At 38.5% G+C, this 24,988-nt stretch overlaps 1 protein-coding gene and 1 long non-coding RNA gene across 2 annotated transcripts; both read right to left on the bottom strand.

Annotated features, from left to right (window-relative positions):
- Window positions 1-5,762: 5,762 nt before the first annotated feature.
- LOC110925702 (UDP-glycosyltransferase 83A1) lies at window positions 5,763-10,352 on the bottom strand. Its single transcript, XM_022169574.2, has 2 exons — window positions 9,640-10,352; window positions 5,763-6,888 (listed from the first exon to the last, which is right to left on the bottom strand). The coding sequence occupies exons 1-2, from the start codon at window positions 10,118-10,120 to the stop codon at window positions 6,002-6,004; spliced, it is 1,368 nt and encodes a 455-aa protein (XP_022025266.1). The 5' UTR covers window positions 10,121-10,352; the 3' UTR covers window positions 5,763-6,001.
- A 3,241-nt stretch (window positions 10,353-13,593) lies between these two features.
- On the bottom strand, window positions 13,594-17,764 carry LOC118489253. The gene is made up of 4 exons (XR_004886917.1): window positions 17,527-17,764; window positions 17,352-17,440; window positions 13,792-14,143; window positions 13,594-13,714 (listed from the first exon to the last, which is right to left on the bottom strand). It is a non-coding gene; the product is annotated as an uncharacterized LOC118489253 (long non-coding RNA).
- Between the last annotated feature and the right edge of the window lie 7,224 nt (window positions 17,765-24,988).

Here is a 24,988-nt window from a genome sequence, read left to right as displayed (position 1 = left end):
TATTTCTTTAATTGTCAAATACGAACGTAGATCGGCGTTCTAGTTCATGAATCTGAAATACGAACGTAGTTTCTCCGTAACTATTACGCTACCACCACCGTCAAAACACCGACTTTCGCTATCCTGTTAATAAAAAATACAATTTAGCATTAGACTCGGCATTCGAAAAAATATTGTAAATAAAAAACAAAACACCACCACAGCCGACCCACCACCACCACCACAGCCGACCCACCACCATCACCACCACCACAGCCGACACACCACCGCCACCACCACAACCGACCCACCACCACCACCACCACCACATCCGACACACCACTGCCACCAACATAGCCGACCCACCACCACCACCACCACCCTAGCCGACCCACCACCACCACAACCACCCCAGCCGGCCCACCACCACCACCATAGCCGGCCCACCACCACCACCATAGCCGACCCACCACCACCACCACCCCATCCGACCCACCACCACCACCACAACCGACCCACCACCACCACCACCACAACAACCCCAGCCGACCCACCACCACCACAATAGCCGACCCACCACCACCACCCCAACCGACCCACCACCACCACAACCACCCTATCCGACCCACCACCACCACCACAACCACCCCAGCCGACCCACCACCACCACCATAGCCGACCCACCACCACCACCACCATAGCCAACCCACCACCACCACCACCACAACCCTAACACCACCACAAACGGCTAAAAGAAAAGAAACTGAAGTTCAATGAGACCCGTATAGGTCGATGAGACGCGTATGGAAGTGGTGTGTCATAAATGTCATGTCAACTTTTCAGAAAAAGTAGATGTATATGGGTCTCATCGGGCTATACAAGGCATATCGGCTAAAAAGTTGTTGTAAATGTCATGTCAACTAATACTAATACTAATAATAATAATAAATAATAACAATAATAATAATAATAACAATAATAATAATAAATAATAACAATAATAATAATAACAATAATAATAATAATAAACAATAATAATAACAATAATAAATAATAATAATAATAATAATAACAATAATAAATAATAATAATAATAATAAACAATAATAATAACAATAATAAATAATAACAATAATAATAAAAAACAATATTAATAATAAATAATAATAATAAAAATAAATAATAATAATAATAACAATAAATAATAATAATAATAATAACAATAAAAATAATAATAATAAATAATAACAATAATAATAATAATAATAATAAATAATAACAATAATAATAATAATAAATAATAACAACAATAAATAATAACAATAACAACAATAAATAATAATAATAACAATAAATAATAATGATAACAATAATAATAATAATAATAATAATAATAATAATAATAATAATAATAATGAACAATAAAATAATAATAAATAATAATAATAACAACAATAAAGAACTTCACGAAAAAGAATTTGTTAACTTGGCAAAGGTGTTAGTAGATGTATCGTATTACACAGGGTAGGGCGTTAGCATATAGTAATAGAACTTCACGAAAAAGAATTTGTTAACTTGGCAAAGCTGTAACATCCGTGAAATATAGTGTATGCAACAATTTAAAAAAAATATTAATTAGGGTGTTTTATAACATAAAAACCTTTAATTACCACACAAAATTGTTAAAAAAAATAATTTCATATGACTTGTATAGGGCAATGAGACCCATATACAAATCCTATAAGGTGCTCATTGATCAATAAGCCTCACCTGGTTGACACCTTATGAGTGTCTCATTGACCAATAAGCCTCCCCTGGTGGTTTCCACTTTAAAGTATCTTTAAAGTATCTGTACTTTAAAGTGGAAACCACCAGAGAAGGCTTATTGGTCAATGAGACACTCATAAGAGCATTGACATCGATTCCACCATTTTTTTCACTCTAAATTATACTAAAATACACTACATTTTCTCTCTCCTTTTCAATTAAATAATATATTTTTATACCTTTATCATTATTTTTTCTCTCTCCTTCACTCACAACCACTTTCAAAATATATTAAAAAATTACAGGGGGTGAACAGTGTCTTTTCAAATATACAGATGAACAGTAACATTTTCTCCCTCCTCTACTCACAACCACTTTTTATACTCTTCATATAATAAAAACCCCACTCACACAATTTAGTGGAATGGATGTGAATGCTCTAAGGTGTCAACCAGGGGAGGCTTATTGATAAATGAGCAGGTTATAGGATTTATATATGGGTCTCATTGCCCTATACGACTCATATGAAATTAATTTTTTTAACAATTTTATGTGGTAATTAAGGGTTTTTATGTTATAAAACACCCTAATTAATATTTTTTTAAATTGTTGCATACACTATATTTCACGGATGTTACACCTTTTCCAAGTTAACAAATTCTTTTTCATGAAGTTATATTACTATCTACTAACGCCCTACTCTGTGTAATACGATACATCTACTAACACCTTTGCCAAGTTAACAAATTCTTTTTCATGAAATTCTTTATTGTTGTTATTGTTACTATTTATTATTATTTTATTATTTATTATTATTATTATTGTTGTTGTTATCATTATTATTTATTGTTATTATTATTATTTATTATTTATTGTTGTTATTGTTATTATTTATTTTTGTTATTATTATTTATTATTATTATTATTATTATTATTGTTATTATTATTTATTATTATTATTGTTATTATTATTTATTATTGTTATTATTTATTATTATTATTATTGTTATTATTATTATTGTTATTATTATTATTATTTATTATTGTTATTATGATTATTTATTATTATCATTATTATTTATTATTATTATTATTGCCGTTATTATTTATTATTATTATTGTTATTTTTATTATTATTAATTATTATTATTATTATTGTTATTACTTATTATTATTGTTATTATTTATTATTATTATTATTGTTATTGTTATTATTATTATTATTATTATTTATTATTGTTATTGATCAATAAGCCTCCCCTGGTGGACACATTATGAGTGTCTCATTGACCAATAAGCCTCCCGTGGTTAAACTATTCCACCTTTAGAAAAGTTGAAACCATCAGAGGAGGCTTATTAGTCAATGAGACACTCATAATGTGTCCACCTGAGGAGGCTTATTGGTCAATGAGCACATTTTAGGAGTTGTATATGTGTCTCATTGCCCTATACGACTTATATGATATTAATTTTAAAGAAAAAAATTGTGGTAATTAAGTGTTTTTATGTTATAAAACACCTTAATTAATATTATTTTTATAAAAAAAATTGTTGCATACACTATATTTCACGGATGTTACACCTTTGCCAAGTTAACAAATTGTTTTTCGTGAAGTTCTATTACTACCATGTAATGCCCTACCCTGTGTAATACGAGACATGTACATTGTCACCCATTCCATAGCTTGTATACTTTGGTGAGGTATTTCAAAGTCCATTTCGTACCGGCATCGGGCAATCATCCCGTTAACTTAGCCACAATGAAATAAACACCTTCGACATAAGCGATCGATAAAATTGAATGGTTCGGGTAAACCTCCGGACCATCGAACAAATGGGAAGTAAGTTTGATAAATAAAAAATTTGATATTTTATAATACACACAATTCATTTAATAAAATATGAAGTTTTAAATAATAATAATAAAAAATAAATAATAATAATAATAATACTTAATAAAAAACATATGCATATTTAAAAAAACAATGTTATAACTAGTCCCGGCAGACGGGTCGGGCCGGGGGTCGGGTAGGGTCTTTGACCCATGACCCTACCCGACCCCGGCCCGACCCGTTTGCCGGGTCTAGTTATATCATCGTTTTAAATGTGCATATGTTATTTTTATTAAGTATTCTTATTATTATTATTATTAATATTATTATTTTAATTATTATTATTATTATTATTATTATTATTATTATTATTATTATTATTATTATTATTATTATGAGTTTGAAAAATTTTGAATCAAATAAATCATGTATGCTTGGGTAAATAAACATTCTTGGTCGATAAGGGTCGTATAGGTCACTTTCACGCTTTTTCAGACTGAACTCATTTCATGTCAGTAATTATACCTTAAATTCATCAAAAGTCGTGTCGATAAGCCTCTCATTGCTCAATGAGAGGCATATAGGGATAAATGCTCCAACTACCACAACCTTATATGTCTCTCATAGAGCAATGAGAGGCTTATCAAACAAGGGCGGACCCAATCACATTTCAAGGTGGGCGGGCGCACCCCCGGGGAAAAAAAATTTTAGTGCTAAGTTCCGTCGAAAATCCCGTCCGCACCCCTTGAAATTTTTCGTCCGCACCCCATGGAATTTTTCGACCGCACACTTGAAATTTTTCGTCCGCACCCCTTAGGTAAAAAGTGTTATCAATTTATATTTTATTTTTTTTAGTAAACTCTTATTTTTTTAAAAAAATACTACCTAAATTATATAACTTTTAATACCTAACTAAACCCAAATACCCATACCTTTACCCACTTATAATTCCTAACTAGCTTAGCCCACTAAGTCTTAGCCCATTAACCAAGCCCTACAATATTTCAAACTATAATAAAATAATTAAAGCCCAAAATCTTTAGAAATTCTCTCCCGCTCTCTCTCTCTCTCTCTTGCGTCCCTGCACTGCCAACGAACAACATCACCTAGCGACAACAGTCCAGCAGCCGACGACCACCGTAATCAGCCACCATACCACTGTTGTTTGACACCAAATCTAACCGGAATCCGAACACGGGTAAGTTTCTTTGTTATTTGATGATTTTTGTTGATATTATAGGAGAAAAAAGGGTAATAAAGTTGTTAAATAGTTTTGAAATTTTGTGTGTTTTGACGTTGTTTATGGTTGTTTAGATAATTTTTAGGGTGATTATGTTGTTTATATATTTTTAGGGTGATTACAACTTACGTTATGATTTCTAGGGCTTGAATATTTGAAAATTAAAATTAAAATTGAAACATTATGTTATGGAGTGATGAACTTATGTTATATAGAGAAAGAATTGCTTAAGAAATTAGTTTTAGATGATGTTTTGGATATATTTCAAAAAATGAAAACCCGTTGGACGTCGACGTTTTAATTATGTTTGTAACAAGGTTTGACATGTTTTTTATGATTATATAAATTTAGTTTGATGTTCGTTTGTTTTACATGACCCGATCCGACCTGATACGAACCGATTTTTTTACTTATATACCAAGTGGCCTAAAATTTTTAAAAATGTTTCGCACCCCCATGAAAAAATTTCTGAGTCCGCCACTGTTATCAAAACCTTTTTTCTGGCACATTAATTGGTTTCACACTATATACTCCCCTTATTGCCCTATATGCCACCTCGGGAGGGGAGGGGGGTGTGCACTCAAAAAGTAGGGGTGTGTCAATACCCTCATCCTTTGAAAATGATGCTGAGGAAACAAAAGAGTCTGTATTAATGATGGCCTTGCAAACAACTGATGCAACAATCCAACAACTGCTTTAGTTGCTCAAAGTACACATTTGTCACCAAAAATACTTGAAAAACTATGTAGTAAACAATGTATGGAAGCTTTTGTTAACATAAACCAGGCAAATATTTTGTTGATAGATTAGGTTGCACAACTTAAATTGATTTGAAAAAAATCATATGCTGGTAAAAAGTTGAAGTCACACAAAGAAATCAAAGATTAATGGTCAAAAGTTGATGGAAAGACACCATATATACACATTTTTAACGCCATCAGGAATTCATTAAACCAAATAAAGACATCCAGAAATAGGAAAATGATACATCATCCCACAGTAGACCACGTTCTTAAAGCAGCACTGCACCTTATAAATACATAAATTGAAACATATTGTGGTAGAAATTTCAGGGCATTAAACTGAACTGATTATCACTTAACAAGAGAATAAAGAGTTTTTTAGGTTTGATGATGTGATTTTATTTAATAGTAATATGGCATATTGCATATGATAATTATCTTCATCTCTCTTTAACCCATTCAATAAAATTGCTAAGGTTTTTGTGTGAGCAACCCCCTTCTATGACGCTACTTGTAACCTTTTCTTTAATATCCAAAGCCTTAAGTTTGTATGTTTCACCGCTAAGCAACTCCTCCAACTTACTTTTTATTTCTCCTCGAGTAATGATACCAGTGTCATCCTTTGCCATCCTTAACCCAGTCTTCCACATGTCACAAATGTAAGTCTCATTGTGAAACTGATCAGCAAAGTATGGCCAACACAGAAAAGGAAGTCCGTTTGTGACACCTTCTAAAGTAGAGTTCCAACCACAGTGACTCATGAAGCATGCTACTGAAGGGTGAGCTAGGACTTTCTGTTGTGGTGCCCAACTCACAATTCTTCCTCGAGAGCCTACTCTTTCCGTATATCCATCTGGATAACTAGTTGTAGTCTCCTTGGTCATACCTGGTCTCACCACCCACAAGAATGGTCTGTTGCTAAGTTCAAGACCAAGTGCCAATTCCTCAAACTGAGTTTGGTCGAAAATAGTGAAGCTCCCAAATGCAATATAAATGACTGAACATGGTTGTTGTTGATCAAGCCATGTTAAACAGGTTGGGTCCTCTTGCCAGAAGTGGCCTGCCTGGTCAGCAAGTCGGTTGCTTGCCAGAAGAGGGCCTATTGGCCTCAACTGCGAGTACATGCTAAATGCTGCAGCCTCCAGGTCAGTAGTTGAGTTGCATATAAACCATTCTGTCAATCTATAAGCCTCTTCAGCTTCTTTTACAAGCTGGAAGCTGGCTTCTATGGTAGCCACGTCCATAAAGCACGCCCATGCGAGGTTCTCAGATTTTATAGGAGGCATGGCTTCTGATAGCTGAATTGTATGATCTTTTAGAGGTATGCCTACATAAACGTTAAAAAAGATTAAATTGACATCTTTCATTCTCTTTTTTAATGAAATATATTGAAGATGGCAACACGCATGTTGTTGGAAATCCGACTGAACATTATGATGATGATGATTAACCGGATCACCAACGTTATTAACAGCGGAAGAACATGAACGGAAAACAGACATCATGAAATATCTAAACAACAAACAAGTATTGAACTTGCAGAGAAGAGAGAAACGAAGGATTGAGCGGACAAGTTTGTTAGATACAAATTGTCTTGATAGCCCGGAATAGTTCCCGGCAAAACATTATTTAAACATACAGATTTTGGCGGTTACTTTTGGCGGGTAACTGCCATGATGATTTGATCACCCGCTTATCGTCAATCCGCATATCATCCTATCTTAACGGTTCTAATAACGAGTACATAACTTATCGGTTCTAATAATTAAATTACATAACTAAAGTTTAACAAAATAATAATAATATTTCTAACATAACCCCCTTAAACTTTGGTTATGTTGTAATTATTCTGCATAACACTGCGGTTTGCATCCTCCACAGCTTTCTTCGCATGATCAAAGTTGAAACGCTTCCTTTTCTTGTGTACATTCCAATCATCTTCGCTGCCCTTTCGAGTAAACAATGCATACTGTGTTCCATCTCCATGACTGTGGATTTCTGCAGCTTCTGCACTCTTCGTTCTCCTGTGATGACCTCCATTGATTTCTGTTTCATTATTCATCATTTCCTTTACATGAACTTCCTCTTGGACTGACTTGAACTTATAGTAATATTCCAAAACGTCGAGATACATAGCGTATATGATCCTTATATAGTCTCCATCTTGATATTCAAATCCTAAGTCTTTAGCGATAATCGGCCACGTGTTTTCAGTAGTAATCTCTCTGTATCCTCCGTCTCTTATGACCAAGATAAACAAACTTAACAAATCAATCTTCTTCCGGTTCGGAGAATAAGGAGGGATTGGCCTGGATGTAATCCCCATGTATACCTTCAAGAACCACCGAACCATTTCCTCGAATTTCTTTTGGAGATCTACTTTGTATTTGAAGACATATTCTCTGTCATCGAGCATGTCTATTAACGCTTTGCAATCTGCAAATTCGTTAAATTCTAATGCCCTCAAGATTAGTAGATTCCAATCGTATTCATTCTCATCCGAAACGTTTAGTGTTTCAAAGTAAGAATTCAGATATTCTTCTTTGAATTGTTCATCTACGGTTCCCATTTCCTGCAATCTTCGTTTCTCATTTTCACCCAACTCTTCTTCCTTTGTCAAGCCAGTTTTATCATTTATTGAGTTTATCACCGGGGTTGAAAACATGGGGTATATCTTACATTTATCACCGGATCTTTTGACCGTAAAACCTTGTAATGTAAGTTGATCAAGGCTTAAGACATTACGATCAATTTCCGGTGAATAATATACACTTTGAATGTTTAACGTTTCATTCCCTGTTTTCAAATCAACCGACCCAACTCCTCTTATAAACAAAAAATTGTTCATACCCGATCTTGTCTCTACACCCATCATGTGTTTTACCCTTTTGAAAGTATTTATATTACCGGAAAAATGATGATTGAACGTCGGATTAACATACCATATTCCTGCCCATTGTCCGCCATCGGTGCCGGAGACAATCATCTCTTCATTGCAGTGAACATCTTCTTCTTTCCGTCTGATCCCAACATTGATCGCCTGTTTTAACAGTTGGGATGTTTCATCATTATCTTTTGCCAAACAGTTGTAAATCTGATGGCCTGGTGAGTGACAATAGTAACAAAGTCGTACACGAGGGTTACGCTTGTTCCTTTCAGCAATTTCATCGGTGCAATGTTGACAAGGAAGAGTGGTAGTGGTTTCATTGATTTCGGTTTGTTTTCCATGAGTGGCTCTGATACCACTATGTTGGAAATCCGACTGAACATTATGATGATGATGATTAACCGGATCACCAACGTTATTAACAGCGGAAGAACATGAACGGAAAACAGACATCATGAAATATCTAAACAACAAACAAGTATTGAACTTGCAGAGAAGAGAGAAACGAAGGATTGAGCGGACAAGTTTGTTAGATACAAATTGTCTTCATAGCCCGGAATAGTTCCCGGCAAAACATTATTTAAACATACAGATTTTGGCGGTTACTTTTGGCGGGTAACTGCCATGATGATTTGATCACCCGCTTATCGTCAATCCGCATATCATCCTATCTTAACGGTTCTAATAACGAGTACATAACTTATCGGTTCTAATAATTAATTACATAACTAAAGTTTAACAAAATAATAATAATATTTCTAACACATGTGTGGCAAGTTAGGTAACGAGTTCAGGTTGAAATGGGTCTTTTTAAACATGGGCTGAAACGAAAAAGATCGTGTAGATTTGATTAAGCTGTTATAACTCATTCCATTCTTTTCTATATAAATAATAAATATGTTAATTAAGAGGTTGTGTGAATTTCAAATAAAAATTCGGGATCCGCCATTTCTTTTAACCCATTTGTCTTGTTTCCCTTGCAGATAATTTTTGTATTCAACCCGTTTAAGATAAACACAACACAACCTAAAGTTAAATAATCTATAAGTAAATGAGAGGTGATTTGTGCATGATTACAATTACTATGTACACCATATGTTTTAATATGTAATATAATTTGTACTATGTATAGTTCATGTTGTATAAAGTGGATCAAAAACTGTCACCTATATATAACCATGCATGTCTCACCTTTTTCGTTTATAATGCCATCATCAATTAGTTTTTGAAAGGAGAAAATGGAGGCCAATGTAGCAACTGAGGCAGGCCAGAAGGCTGCACTACCAATTCCCATCTTCTTCGCCACTTGTATGGCCCATGCCATACAATCATCAGCAATAACACAACTAACTTTACTGCTCTCTTCTTTGTTAATGGTCTCTATTAGTTCTTCAAGCTTGTGGGGCATGGTTTGCATTATTGACAAGGTCAACTTACAAAGGTCACTCCTGTCCTCCCATGGTTCTAAACCATCAGAGATAGGGACCATCTGCATCACACCCCCAAAACTGTCTTTGTCTAACCAATTGCTGGTCACGAGCTTGTGGTTAAACTCTGTATTGACAAATGTAACTCTGATTCCTTGCTGGACTAATCGTTGAGCAAGCTCCAAGATAGGAATTACATGGCCTTGTGCAGGGTAAGGTATCACCACAACATGAGGTTTTGCCATGATTACTTGGTGAAGTTTTCTTGGGAGTTACTATCAACTGTTGGTGTATCTATACTTGATTGCCAGCTTGCTTTTATAGAGAGAAAGGGCCTTGTTTATTTTAACCATTTATACTATTGATGGGGTTGTTTTGACATATATGGTGGATTGCATTTCCATTTTCTAGTCTCCTTGTTGGTGTTGATCTACCTCATAATAATCAATTTTTGTTTGTTCCCGTTGTCTGAATCTGGACTCCATGGTTGTGTATGGATTTATACTGTTAACTTATATAATCAGTATAGACTTCTAATATATGGTTACGTCGTCGTCGTCGTTATTATTCTTATTATTATTAGGGTAAATTACTTTTTGAGTCCCTGTGTTTTATGGGTTTAACTAGTTGAGTCCAAAAGCAAAAAGTTTAACGACCTGAGTCCCCATAAACATTTTCTTTAACCATTTGAGTCCAAATTTCTAACACTGTTAGAATTTTTTTGTTAAATTTTGTTAAATGACCAAATTACCCCTATAACTAAAAAATAAATAAAAAAAAAACTAATTTATCCGGCACGATGAAGATATATATCAGCAGAATCCGGCATGTCATAGTTTATGAGGATGTTCACTTGTTCGTGAAGATTGTTTCGGTAATCAAGAATCATCCGAGTCACGTATTTGGGCCTCGGGCCTGTTTATGTTTATTTGTTTTATATTATTTTAGTTATGGGTCAAACATTAGATTATTATGTTTATTGTCATTTGGGCCGTAGGCCATGTAATGTATGGGTCGAACGAGTCAGTTATGTTTTAGTCCGATAACACAAGAAGTTTGGGCCGGATATCATGAAGCGTCATGTCCCTTATCAGCAATAACCGCTGGGCGGTTATCATGGAACGTCACAACTGTTTGTGAAACGGTGTGACTGGAATTGACGTACCTTTTCATCCCTATATAACCGGTTGCCAAACTTCCAAGTTATACGGTTGTTCAGTTAGTCAAGTTTGTAATCAGAACGTGTTTTACAAGCAGTTATCATATTCAAAGTTTAGTGTTTGTTCAAGTTTCATTCGGTTAGTTTATATTCTGAAAATCGTTTCGTTTCAATTCATAATCATCATGAACTCGTGTGAATGTTGTGGATTGTTCGTTAGTGATTGTGTTTGTGGTCACAAGTCCATCCGTTCCGATTGGTCCTGGGTTTCCGATGACGATGATACCAACATTGGTATCAGAGCCAAAGGTTTAACAGGAACCGGAAGGAATTGTGATCAAGGAGAGAACCGAATCGGTGGAAACAAGGGGAAATCGGTTATGACCGATTTCGGTGATGATGTGTTTGTTCGTAGTGGAGAGTGCGGCCGGGCGGCGGAAGTGGATGAGTACGCGCAGGGGAAGCCAACCATACGAACCGGGGTATCACCAATGAAAAAGTTTCCAAAGAAGGTATTCAGAGGGGGTTTCACGAAGAAGAACGGGAAGAAACCCAACGCATCAGTGGGTAGGCCAAGAAAACCGGGGGTTCGGTGTTTCAAGTGCAAGAAGTTTGGCCACATCGCGTCAATTTGCCCTAGTAAGTATATTATACTATCACCTTTACCAGTCGAGAATGATTATATTGTAAAGGATACTTGCGGGGGTAAATGGGATTCAATCTGGGTTGTGGATCCCACGTTTAAGACGCACATGACGGGAAATCGTAGTTTGTTCAAGTGTTTTAAAAGACACTTCGGGGTTGTAACGAATGAAAGCAAGAAGGATGTTTCGTTTGTTCATGGAATTGGTGAAGTAAGGGTGCCGGTGGACGGCAAGGATAAGACAATTCCGTGTGTTAGTTACGCACCAAAACTTGACAGGAATGTTCTAAGTTTGGAACAACTCCTGTTTCAAGGAATCGAGACGGTTACTATGGGTGAAAAGTGCGTATTGAAGAAGATGTTCGGTTGTCGATCAAAGGGTTTCGACATATACGAAGACAAGTCGGAAACCGACTTGGAACAAGATTATCTTGACGCCTTTTATGATAATCTTGGGGTCGACAATGGGTACAAGGAAGAAAAAGAAAAGTTTCAAGAATGTTTAGGCGATTACTATGAGCGGGAATTTGAAAAGTCAAAAAATAAAAAGAAAGTGTATGACGAACGCCCAAGTGCAAGGAAAGTCGTGTACTCGAAAAAGGCAAAGAAAGCTTTAATGATTTATCTCGAAGGCGAGAAGGATAATCCACGACAATCAAGGCAAATGCTTCGGGAACGGGCAATAACTCTCTCTCTCAACTCGAGGAGGATGTTGTTGAAAGGGGGTTAATCATGGAAAGCTGCATTGAACCAGGGGATCTAATCACACTACACGAAGAAATCAAGAAGCACCCAAGATTCTTCGACACACCGTTTGAAGAAATCTTAGTTTGGTTCATCACGAACTTTCTTGGAATTGTTTGTGAGAAGGCAATGCCACCGGAGTTAATTGATGGTCGTGATGTTAGCCTCATACTACTACACCGCATCGTGAAGCACAACGGTGGGTTTGATGAGATAATGGCAAAAGACAAATCGGGCGAGATATCGGTGAAGTATGGTTACGACAAGGACGACGCCTATGAAATGAAGGTTGCATACGTTTACTATCTAGAGTTGGCCGAATGGTACTTTGATTACATCAAGAAGGAGCGTGCAAGAGAGAAAGTTGGAATGGCCGAGAGCTCGAGCAATTGCGGATGGATTGAAGATTCAAGTGATGATGACGTGGTGGTGAAGATCGAAGTCACCAACAACCGCAAGGAGTAAACGGATCGAAGAGCTCGGATATTTCTTGCTTAAGGGGGAGAATGAAGATTGTTTCGGTAATCAAGAATCATCCGAGTCACGTATTTGGGCCTCGGGCCTGTTTATGTTTATTTGTTTTATATTATTTTAGTTATGGGTCAAACATTAGATTATTATGTTTATTGTCATTTGGGCCGTAGGCCATGTAATGTATGGGTCGAACGAGTCAGTTATGTTTTAGTCCGATAACACAAGAAGTTTGGGCCGGATATCATGAAGCGTCATGTCCCTTATCAGCAATAACCGCTGGGCGGTTATCATGGAACGTCACAACTGTTTGTGAAACGGTGTGACTGGAATTGACGTACCTTTTCATCCCTATATAACCGGTTGCCAAACTTCCAAGTTATACGGTTGTTCAGTTAGTCAAGTTTGTAATCAGAACGTGTTTTACAAGCAGTTATCATATTCAAAGTTTAGTGTTTGTTCAAGTTTCATTCGGTTAGTTTATATTCTGAAAATCGTTTCGTTTCAATTCATAATCATCATGAACTCGTGTGAATGTTGTGGATTGTTCGTTAGTGATTGTGTTTGTGGTCACAAGTCCATCCGTTCCGATTGGTCCTGGGTTTCCGATGACGATGATACCAACAGTTCGATATCAATACCCCTACCGACTAGATCTGTTGCCACCAAGATTCTTTTGTGCCCTTCCTTGAACCCTTGAGACATGCCAGAATGGATGCAGATTGATGGGAAATTACACTCCACAAGCAATTTGTTGAGCTCAACTTCTCTGCTTACACTTTTGACAAATATCACGACTTGATCTCGCTCAATGATGTAGTGCTGCCATGAATAGATATGTAAGTGAAAATAATTTCAAAAATATGATATTGATAACGACCGGAAGAACAAGCCCTTACCTGTACGAGACCATGTAGAGTCAACTTTGCTTCATGACCTTTCGCCCAATTATTACCGGCACCGGACTGCCCAAACATAACGTATTCGGTCGGAAGATCTGGTCGTACGCTCCAGATCTGAGACTGTTCAACGTTCCTGGCTCCAGATCCATAAGCACGACGCGTGGAACAAACCTTCCGTCGCTAGCCTCATTGTAATACACATTAATCCTCTCGAGCTAAAGCTCAGAATCTCCTCTCCGGTGTACTTTCCAGTCACATCAATACCATGTTCTGCACAAACTACCTCCCAGAACTTTGCTCCGATCTGGTGTCTGCATTGGCCGCCTTGAATATGGAGAATCTCACGCATCTTCGTCGGTGCCGTAGATCGGAGTTGCAGGTTAGGGTTAGAGGTTTGACAAGAGGATAGTTACAGAGAAACAGAGAGAATGAATCATTTTTATATATATTAAAGGTATATGCATTGAATACTTGTTTCTTGTACTTATGTGCATATAAGACTTGTACTTTGTGTGTAAATGACCAAATCACCCTCATAGTTAACAGACTTAGTTAATAGACTTGATGGATGGAGTTAGAAATTTGGACTCAAATGGTTAAAGAAAATGCTTATAGGGACTCAGGTCGTTAAACTTTTTGCTTTTGAACTCAACTGGTTAAAACCTATAAAACACAGGGACTCAAAAAGTAATTTACCCTTATTATTATTATTACTATTATTATGTCACGGTAGTTTAAGGCTTAAACTATCCACACACCTTATCTGCCTATTTGCATACCCTCTACCTCATATATGCCTCGAATAGGCCTATACGGGGCGTATAGGGTTACATCAAACTCAGTGCGTGACTCATGTCAGTTCTGGTTTGGTTGCTCCTATACGCCGCGTACAGGCCTATACATGGCATATAGGACCCCTCGTATAGGTCTCATATATGGCTCATGCCCCATATATGCCACGTATAGACCAATATAGAGCGTATATAAGGTTTTTTTTTTACAAACATTTTATACAATATTAATCGTTATAGCAAACTTTTATAAAATATTAGTTTTTTTACAAACATTTTATACATTATTAGTTTTTTTACAAACATTTTATACAATATTAAACGTATTGTATCGTGTATAGTGTAGTATAAGTCTGGTGTAGGCATCGTATAATTAATATTAGTGTTATTGATATTAATATGAGTTTTTTATAATTAATATTAGTGTTATCGATATTAAAAAGAGAAAACAAATATATATATATATATATATATATATATATATATATATATATATATATAGGGTAGGGATCCTAAGAGAAGTCCACCCTATATGAGAAACTTGAGAAGCATTCTGGACCACACATTTTTCTAAGCCTTTCGTAATATACACATATGTATAGTTTAAAATTGACTATATACATATATGTATATTGAGTTATACACATATGTATATAGTCAATTTTAAACTATACATATGTGTATATTATGAAAGGCTTAGAAAAATGTGTGGTCCAGAATGCTTCTCAAGTTTCTCACCTAGCCTATCACTTCTCACATGATCCTTTTCCTATATATATATATATATATATATATATATATATATAGGATCGGAGTTGGCCAGAAAGTCCAAATTTCCTAAAAAGTGTAAAAAGTCATAAAACACCATAATGTCAGCCATAAAACACACCAAAAACCCACAAATAATATGATGAAGATTACTAAAACATCATGTATGTGGGTTTTGTGTTGTGTTTTAGATGTTAAGGCTCTGATTGTGGAATGACAAATATTATTGTGTTTTATGTTGTTTAGCATTGTGTGTTTTATATGCATAGTTTTACGATGGTGTGTTTGAAGTTTTTATGGACTATTAGAGTTTGAATATGGTGTTTTAGTAATATTCATTCTATTATTTGTGAGTTTTAGGTGTGTTTTATGCTTGAAATTATTGTGTTTTATGACTTTTTACATTTTTTAGGAAAAACACACTTTCCGTAGGATCCCCACTCTATATATATATATATATATATATATGCCGCATACAGGGCTAGACTAGGCGTCTAGTGTGGCCAAAAGACCATTATAGCCCTGTTTTGCCCACCAGTCTAGCCCTAACTCAGGGGTAAAATGGTCTTTTTTTCTATACTCCCCGTATAGGCCTAGACTGGGCGTTTAGTGTGGTCCAAAAGAGCATTATAGCACTGTTTTGCCCTTAGTCTAGCAGTAACTCAGGGGTAAAATGGTCTTTTTTTGTCTATACGCCCCGTATATAGGGATGTTCAAAAAACTCGTGGTTTGCAGCTCGCTCGAAAAAAGTTCGAAAAAAGCTTGGCTCGAAATTGGCTCGGTTGTAAACGAGCCAGCTCGGTTCGACTCGGTTTGTAAACAAGCCGAGCTCGAGCTTGGCCTGGCTCGGCTTGTGAGCCGGCTCGATAAGGTTTACATCCTTCATTCTTTTGTTCACATTGATTAGAAGACAAAAACTAAGGCAATATCTCCCCAGTAAAAGAAGGTAAAGAAAATGTACAAAGTGAGTTAACTATTTATACTTGCATATTTAGCCATTTGGTTAAATTAAATTGCAATTATGTCCCTTAGTCTATGAAATTCATTTTGGTGCTTTTTAAGTAGTAAATTTTACGGTTCTTTGTTAGTTCGAGCTAGATCGAGCCGAGCCGAGCTAGCTCGAATTTTAATCTAGTCGAGCTCGAGCCTCAAATCTCAGCTCGATTTGAAATTCAAGCTCAAGCCAAGCTAGCTCAAATTCAGTTCGAGCCGAGCTCGAGCTGGGTCGAGCTCGGCTCGACTCGGCTCGTTTACAGCCCTACCCGTATAGGCCTATACGAGGCATATACGGGTCATATACGACAAAATATGACATAATCAGAGATTCTCTTGGAAATTGAAAAAGGTTATACGCGACTTATAGACCTATACGAGACGTATATGAGGGTGTGTGAATAGACACTTGGGTGTATGAATATGCAAACTCTTGCTAAATGAGTCAAATCAGTTGGTATCACCAAACCCCTCATCAAAGGGTCTATATATGTATGTAATGTAATCTAAACAAGTGTGCTGATATCTAATACAGCAAATTGTTAAATCTGTTTCTTGTTTCTCCCGCACCTTTTCTCATTCAAGAATAGATCGTTTATCTCCAACATCTGCTCGATCATCAACTGAAGCATAATTTAGAGTCATTGCTTCAGCCACCACTGATGTTCAGTGGCTTATAAAGTCAAATATCACACATACGATCTACAGTGATAACCTAAGTGTTATATTCATTAATCAACTAACCTAGTTTTCCACTTTTTAGCATTGGGCTTCCACTTTTTAGGGTAAAGATTTAAGAAGGCTTTTTATGTCGGAAAGAAGAGAATGATTGAAGATTTGTTATGAGGATTTCCAGCCCAATCACAGCTGTTTTACAGCCAAGACTACAGCTCAGCCATTTATTGTTTTGCCTTTTATTCTTGTTTTCGTTTTCTATAAATTGGGCATATGCTGTGTATTCAATATATCAACTCGGTAACTAAAAACCTCATTTTATCTCTATACCTGTTTTCATGGTATCAGAGCAGTGCATACGATCTTGAGATCAATCCGCCCAAACCACAAAACAAAGCCATTCAATGAAAACCCTTCTCCTTCAAACCACAAAACAGAACCAATTCAGATATCCTCCCTCCCAAAACTCAAATCAAAATCAAACCCCAAAAAATCAAAAACCTACCTGTTCAAAAGCTTCAGAAAACTCAGTCTTCAGCGTCTTCCTGCCATCACCACCGGTCACCAAACACCACAAACCACCATCAACCGCCGGTGTTGCACGATCCGTTCCGACGATCGGAATCTGAACAGTTGTGGTTGTCATTGTTATTGTAGCCAGAATCGCACATGTTAGATCCCGACGGCTTCTCTCTCTCTTCTCTAGTCTCTCTCTGATTTTATGTAGAGGAGAAAGTCTGGGGGCTTTTTTTTCTTGGTTCTGTGTTTCTTTTTATGTGAAGAAGAAGGAAATTAAAAGGTGTGGTGGGTGAGAACACGTGAAGTCAAGAAAAGGGGGATTGGGATTGTCTTTTTTCTTTGGAATCTTTTTTTTTGTTTAAGACAATATTTTTTTTAAAAAAAAAAGGATTTTGCAAATGATTAGCAACAGGAAGTATGAGTTGTTGAAGGAATATCCGTCAACAAGTGGAGAAGCCTATTTAACAACACAGAAAAGCGGTGATCAAGTCAGTTCTTGGATTTTTGATTGTGGTGCCACTGATACGATGACGTACGAGTCATCAGACTTCGTGTCTACAAAGAAACCAAACAGAACTCATATCAAGACTGCAAATGGCAAAAGTGCTTTAGTAAAGGGAGGAGGAACTGTCGAAATATCTCCCAATCTGAGATTGTCAAATTGTTTATATGTTCCTTCGTTAACACACAAATTGTTATCAATAAGTCATGTTACAAAGGAACTCAATTGCACAGTTCTAATGCATCCTCATTTTTGTATCTTACATGACATCAGAACTGGAAAGATAATTGGGTGTGGCACTGAACGACAGGGCTTATACTATGTGGATGAGGTGACTCAGTCAGGGACTGCGATGCTTGCTCACGAAACAAAGAGTAGAGAAGCATGGCTTTGGCACAGGAGATTAGGGCATCCTTCCGCCGCGTATCTACATCTTTTACTCCCTAAACTCTTTCCGAAAAACAGTACTTTAGACTGTGAAACATGTGCCTTAGCCAAAAGCCATAAAAAACCCTTCAAACCAAGTAACACTAGGGTCAGTGAACCCTTTTCACTAATACATTCCGATGTTTGGGGTCCAGCTGAAACGAATGGAGGTCAAAATCTTCGTTTCTTCCTGTTATTTGTTGATGATTGTACCCGGATGACATGGGTATAGTTTTTAAAACACAAATCTGAAGTCTTTGACAAATTTAGACTGTTTTAAACCATGGTCCAAACTCAATTCAAAACCAACATTCACATCTTACGATCTGATAATGGAGGGGAATACGTTAATACCTCCATGAAACAATTTATTCAAGCGAAGGGAATGATTCACCAAACCACCTGCCCAAAACACCCAGAACAGAATGGTGTAGTTGAGCAAAAAAAATGGCATTTTGGTAGAAATGGCCCGAGCCCTTATGCTTGAATCCAAAGTCCCTAAATCTTTTTGGCCCGAAGCTATAAACAAAGCTGTGTATCTTCTTAATCGTTTACCAACCAAAGCCCTTGACCTAAAAACTCCCCTAGATACCTTATCCACATTCACCAAACTACCCCCACCTCTTAGATTACCACCTCGTGTCTTTGGGTGTACCGTTTTTCCCCATATACCCAAAACCGAACGATCCAAACTTGACCCATGTGCCGAAAAATTTGTCTTTGTTGGTTATGGGGTGAATCAGAAAGGATACCAATGTTATAACCCATCACGACGTCGTGTGATTACGACTGTCCACTGTGATTTTCTTGAAACAGAATATTACTATCAGTCCCATCTCAGTGGTCAGGGGGAGATAGAACATGAAGACTCACTAAGCTGGTTGAAGTGGATTCCATCTGCAAGCGAAAATGAGTCATCTCATACATCCACACATACTAAGCCTGTCGAAAGTCTCACCCAAGAATCATCCAGACTGGTGTTCGAGGTAAGTGACTCTCCGAACCTTGAAAATATGTCTGAATATGATCTAGATACCACTAACAATCAGGAAAGTCCCGAGACAATGGAACAGGTGGAGATTGCTGAGCAAAACAACGCAGTCCAAGGAGAAGTCGAATCTAATGAACAACATGATGGGAGTTCTGGAACAACACCGGGAACATACGTTTTACCTCCTAGAACCAATAGAGGGGTTCCTCTAAAACGGTACTCCCTAGAAAGGGAAACCAGAAATTCAAGGTATCCTACAGCCAATATTGTGACAACTCGAAACTTAGAACCTTTCGTTGTATCTTGATGTAACTTGCTTGAAACACCTTGTGACTAATTAACTCGTTATTCTAGTGATATATGTGAACACCCTATGTGATTACGTGTTACGTTTATGTGTTGTAATTGTATGTATGCGTGTATGTGTATGAACCGAGACAACAAGAACCCGACTCGAGACCATGAGGTCTCGAGTGAACAGTAACCATTGGGCCGGTTGGGCCATTGGCCGGCTGGGCCATGCTCCTCTTCACGGTTTCACTCCACCCGAAAGCCCATTAGGGTACACCACCTTAGAACTAGTATATAATCTTGGGGATTAGACAACCTTGCTATTTTCTTGGACAAACAACACACATACTCCTCTACACACACACTCTCCTACTTTCTCTCACAAACACACTCCCTCATTCTCGGATTTGGACTCTTGGATCGGCTCACACACACACCCGGTTGGAAGCTTCATACACACCTTTGAAACCCATCAACCGGTTAGTGTTTATGATGTTTATTGTTGATGTTAGTATGTTATGATGTTTATTATGTTATTGTTGATCTTAATGTGTATGATGTTCTTAATGTGTATAATGTTGAGAAATCGGTTAACATGCTTTAATTTCGGATATGTTGCTAATGAGCTCATGATATCTTGTGGCTAAATATGATACAAACCCTTGATTATTGATGTTTATGAAAACCGGCTTGCATATGTGTAGTACCATGTTAATCGGATTAGTGTAGAGTTGATTTTGAGATGTTATGTGATGACTTGAAACCATTAGATGGGTATGTTCAAGTGTGTTGAATTATTGTTCATGATTGTGGTTGAATAAGGGTTGTTTATGTTATGAATATTGATGAACATGACTTGAATATGTGAAGAACTAGTTGAATGTGCTATGAAGGTGCCTTGAATATTTGAATTCTGCTATGTTTGATCCATTTTAGTTGAATGTTAGACAACAAAACATGTTTAAGTGGATAGTACACATTAGGGTGCATGGAATTGAAATTCTATTGGATAGTACAACTGTGCAGAATCAGCAACTGCTGGGGAGTCGAGACCCCTGGTTTCGACTCGAGACCATAGCATGACAAGCCGAGACCGCATGATTGCGACCCCCGTTGCGAGTCGAGAACTCCTAGTCTCGACTCGAGACCACACTTGATCAGCATACAAAACAGCATGACTCGAGACCCTACTTGCGAGTCCGGTTGCGACTCGAGACCAACACATGCATAACCCGAGACCTCATCAGTTGCGACTCGAAACTTGTAAGCTACACTCGAGACCACGCTGTTGGACTTGCATGATTACGGGCTTAGGTGATTGGGCCGGACTTTTGGGCCTAATGCATAGACCCGATACATTACTGATTGAACGTGAATGTTGATGGACTGTCATGAATGATACTTGAATGCAATGTGCTAGAAACATACGTGTACCACTGGATTATGAACCTGATTTGTATGATACAACTATGATAGGATGTGAGTGACCACAATATTGCTTGATTGACTTTTCTGTGTATCTGACGAGCAAACCAAGGTGAGTTCACACCCTCTACAAAGCATGGGATTCCCTGGGTTGGGAATGGGGTTAAGGAACGTGGATTCCTCGTCCTCCTTGGGTAGGACAGCAATGGTTCAGGAATGTGATTCCTCGTCCAGACGCACAGACAACTCATACTAGACCAAAACTCTATCACGAAGTCCCTCCTTTTATATCGACTTAATCGCCGGGCCAATGGCGAGCGGATCATTAGTTAGATAGCGCTATTTAGGTCTGACAAACCTCACACCGTGCCGCAGAGGACGGGCGTGAACTAATGGATCTGGGGCACGTCAATGATGATAGACATTGACAGTTTCAGGGCACATAAACATGACTACGGTCAGCAGTCGATATGGTAACGAGTCTAGTGTATACATGGGGTAGCCCCCACGGCCGAAATGCCAGATAACTAACACGGGGTAGCCCCCACGGCTGGAATGCCAGAGTAACTGGGAATAAACAAGTCACGTTTTCAACTATGGGGTAACCCCCACGGCAGGATGCCAGATAAAGGAAACTGTTTTCGAAACAACTTAAAACGAACACCCAACCGTGAACTCACTCAACTAGTTGTTGACTCGTTACTACATGCTTTGCAGGACCATAGGTACTAAGCTGGAGCTTGCATGGAGGAGAGTCGTTGTGGGACATGGATTGCTGCGTGCCATGTTAAACTTGAAAACAATTGAACTTATGTTTTAACTTTAAGACTTATGCTTCCGCTTACAACTTAAAATTTGTTTTGTTTGAACACCAATCGTATTGGTTAGACTTTTATAACTATTTATATGCTTGTTCAACATGATTGGTGGCTGGATCCTGGTCAGTCACGCCTCCAAGCGGTAGTACTCCGCAGGTGGGATTTTGGGGGTGTGACATATTGGTATGAGAGCCATTGGTTATAGTGAACTAGGTTTTAATAAAGGAGAAACGTTTTTGTTAAAACCAGACTATAACCGGTGTAGTGCTCAACGGTCCACAACGACGCTTCACTCCACATGCAAGGCTCGACATACTAGGTGATATGATCTGTGTATATTGCCTACTTGTTAATTACATAGTATACTGCTCATGATATGCTTGGTTAGTATAACTACTGTTGCTTGAACACGTGCGTGCTTATTCTATCCTACCATCATACTTTCGCGAACCTCTCTCACTCGTGTTACTCTTGATATGAAGAATCATGTCTGGACGCGTTAACATGACACAAGCCCAGTTGACGGCTCTGATCAACGAACGAGTTGCCACAGCACTTGCAGCTGCATACGCAGGAGGTATATCCTGCAGTCCGAACTTATCCTAGGATTTTAGAATCCTACTCTCGTGAACCAACCTTTGTGTTAAACTCTGTCTTTATTTCACCTACCTTAGGTCAGCATGCTCAACCTCCCATGTGCACTTTTAAGACCTTTATGGACTGCCGACCCACTACTTTTAGCGGAACTGAAGGAGCAGTAGGTCTCCTCCACTGGTTTGAGAAACTAGAATCTGTGTTCGAAATGTGTGAATGCCCTGAAGCGCGCAGGGTGAAGTATGCTACCGGTACTCTCGAGGGTTTAGCCCTCACGTGGTGGAACGCTCAAGTCCAAATGCTGGTGTTGGTTGTTGCCAACGCCACCCCATGGGAAACTTTCAAGGAAATGATCAAGGAGGAATACTGCAGTCGCGATGACATCCATAAGTTGGAAGACGAGTTCTACAACCTCAAGATGACGGGGTCAGAGATTGAGGCGTATACTAAGAGATCGCATGAGCTTGCCTTGTTGTGTCCTACTATGGTGGACCCTCCGTATAAGCGAATTGAACTCTATCTCAAGGGCTTGGTGCCAGAGATCCAAAGTCATGTGACTTCAGCAAACTTGGCCACTATCCAGCAGGTTGTTCAGTTGGCTCACCGTCTTACTGATCAGGCGGTGGAGCAGAACAAGTTACCAAAGCGTATAGGTGCTACAGTTACTTCTGGTTCCTCTAGTGACAGCAAACGGAAATGGGATGGAACTTCAAGCAAGGGTTCAACTTCTGTACAATCTCAGTCTCAGCAGAGAAAGACGGACGACCACAAGAGCCCCAGTCAGCAATCGTCTGGTGGTCAAAGTCATGGTGGGTACAAGGGGAATCACCCCAAATGCAATCGTTGCAACCTACACCACAGTGGGCCATGCACCAGGGGCAACTGTCATCGGTGCAACAAGCCTGGTCACGCTGCAAAGGATTGCAGGAGCTTATACCCCGCCAATCAGAATCGTCAGCAACCTCAACAGAATCAGCGGCAACAACAGGGTAACAACAAAGGGTGCTTTCAGTGTGGAGCTGAAGGCCATTTCAAGAAAGATTGTCCCCAACTGAACCAGAACAACAACAACAACAATCAGGGGAATGGTAACAATGGGAACCACAATAACAACAATGGTGCCAGGGGGTGAGTGTTCGTGATTGGCCAAGGTGAAGCAAGGAATGACCCCAACGTGGTGACGGGTAAGTTCCTTCTCGACGACTTTTATGTTACAGTTTTATTTGATTCGGGTGTCGATACTAGCTATGTGTCACTAGAAGTTAGTCAAATGCTTAAGCGTGTCCCAACACCCCTGAGCAACAAGCACACTGTAGAGCTAGCTAATGGTAAGAGTTTGGAGGCCTCGCATGTAGTCGAAGGTTGCAAACTTGTCCTCGCTAACCAGACCTTCTCTATTGACCTTATTCCTATCGTCTTGGGTAGTTTCGACGTTGTCGTTGGGATGGATTGGTTATCCCAACACCGAACAGAGATTCTTTGCAACGAGAAGATCGTTCGTATTCTGGGTTCCGGTAGTGAACCACTCATGATTCGTGGCGACAAGAGGAGTGCTGTTGAGAACATCATCTCTCTCCTTAAGGCCCAGAAGTGCTTGCGCAAGGGCCACACTTCCGTTTTGGCTCTAGTTACTGACACCACGGAGAAAGAGAAGAAGCTAGAAGATTTTCCAGTTGTACGTGACTATCCTGTGGTATTCCCTGAGGAATTACCTGGTCTTCCACCCCATCGCCAAGTCGAGTTTCAGATTGAGCTAGCTCCTAGAGCTGCGCCTATAGCTCGTGCACCTTATCGTTTAGCTCCATCAGAGTTGGAAGAACTCTCTATGCAACTACAAGAACTCTTGGATAAGGGTTTTATTCGTCCTAGCTCATCACCCTGGGGAGCTCCAGTACTATTTGTGAAGAAGAAGGACGGTACCTTCAGAATGTGTATCGACTATCGCGAACTCAACAAGGTGACTGTGAAGAACCGTTATCCTCTACCACGCATTGACGACTTGTTCGACCAGTTGCAGGGGTCGAGCTACTATTCAAAGATCGATCTGAGATCGGGATATCACCAGCTGAGAGTTTGAGAAGAGGATGTCTCTAAGACAGCCTTTAGAACTCGTTATGGGCACTATGAGTTTTTGGTCATGCCGTTTGGGCTGACAAACGCACCCGCAATTTTCATGGACTTGATGAACCGAGTGTGCAAGCCTTATCTGGACAAGTTCGTTATAGTCTTCATCGACGACATCCTGATCTATTCTAATAGTCAGGAGGAACACGAACAGCATCTACGACTTATTCTGGAACTCCTTCGAACAGAACAGCTTTACGCAAAGTTCTCGAAATGCGACTTCTGGCTTCGTGAGGTCCATTTCCTAGGCCACGTGGTAAACAAGGATGGGATTCAC

Source organism: Helianthus annuus, chromosome 17 (genome assembly GCF_002127325.2).
Source record: "Helianthus annuus cultivar XRQ/B chromosome 17, HanXRQr2.0-SUNRISE, whole genome shotgun sequence".
Taxonomy (NCBI): Eukaryota; Viridiplantae; Streptophyta; class Magnoliopsida; order Asterales; family Asteraceae; genus Helianthus; species Helianthus annuus.
Note: the sequence above shows the minus strand (reverse complement) of the source record. Positions and strands in the feature narration are given on the sequence as shown.

Bases quoted from the DNA above. Each gene is read 5' to 3' on its own strand.
- LOC110925702 (XM_022169574.2), bottom strand. From the start codon at position 10,120: ATGGCAAAACCTCATGTTGTGGTGATACCTTACCCTGCACAAGGCCAT. The intron at 6,889-9,639 runs GTGAGACATGCA...ACGTTTATGTAG, and splicing joins TGGCATTATAAACGAAAAAG to GCATACCTCTAAAAGATCAT.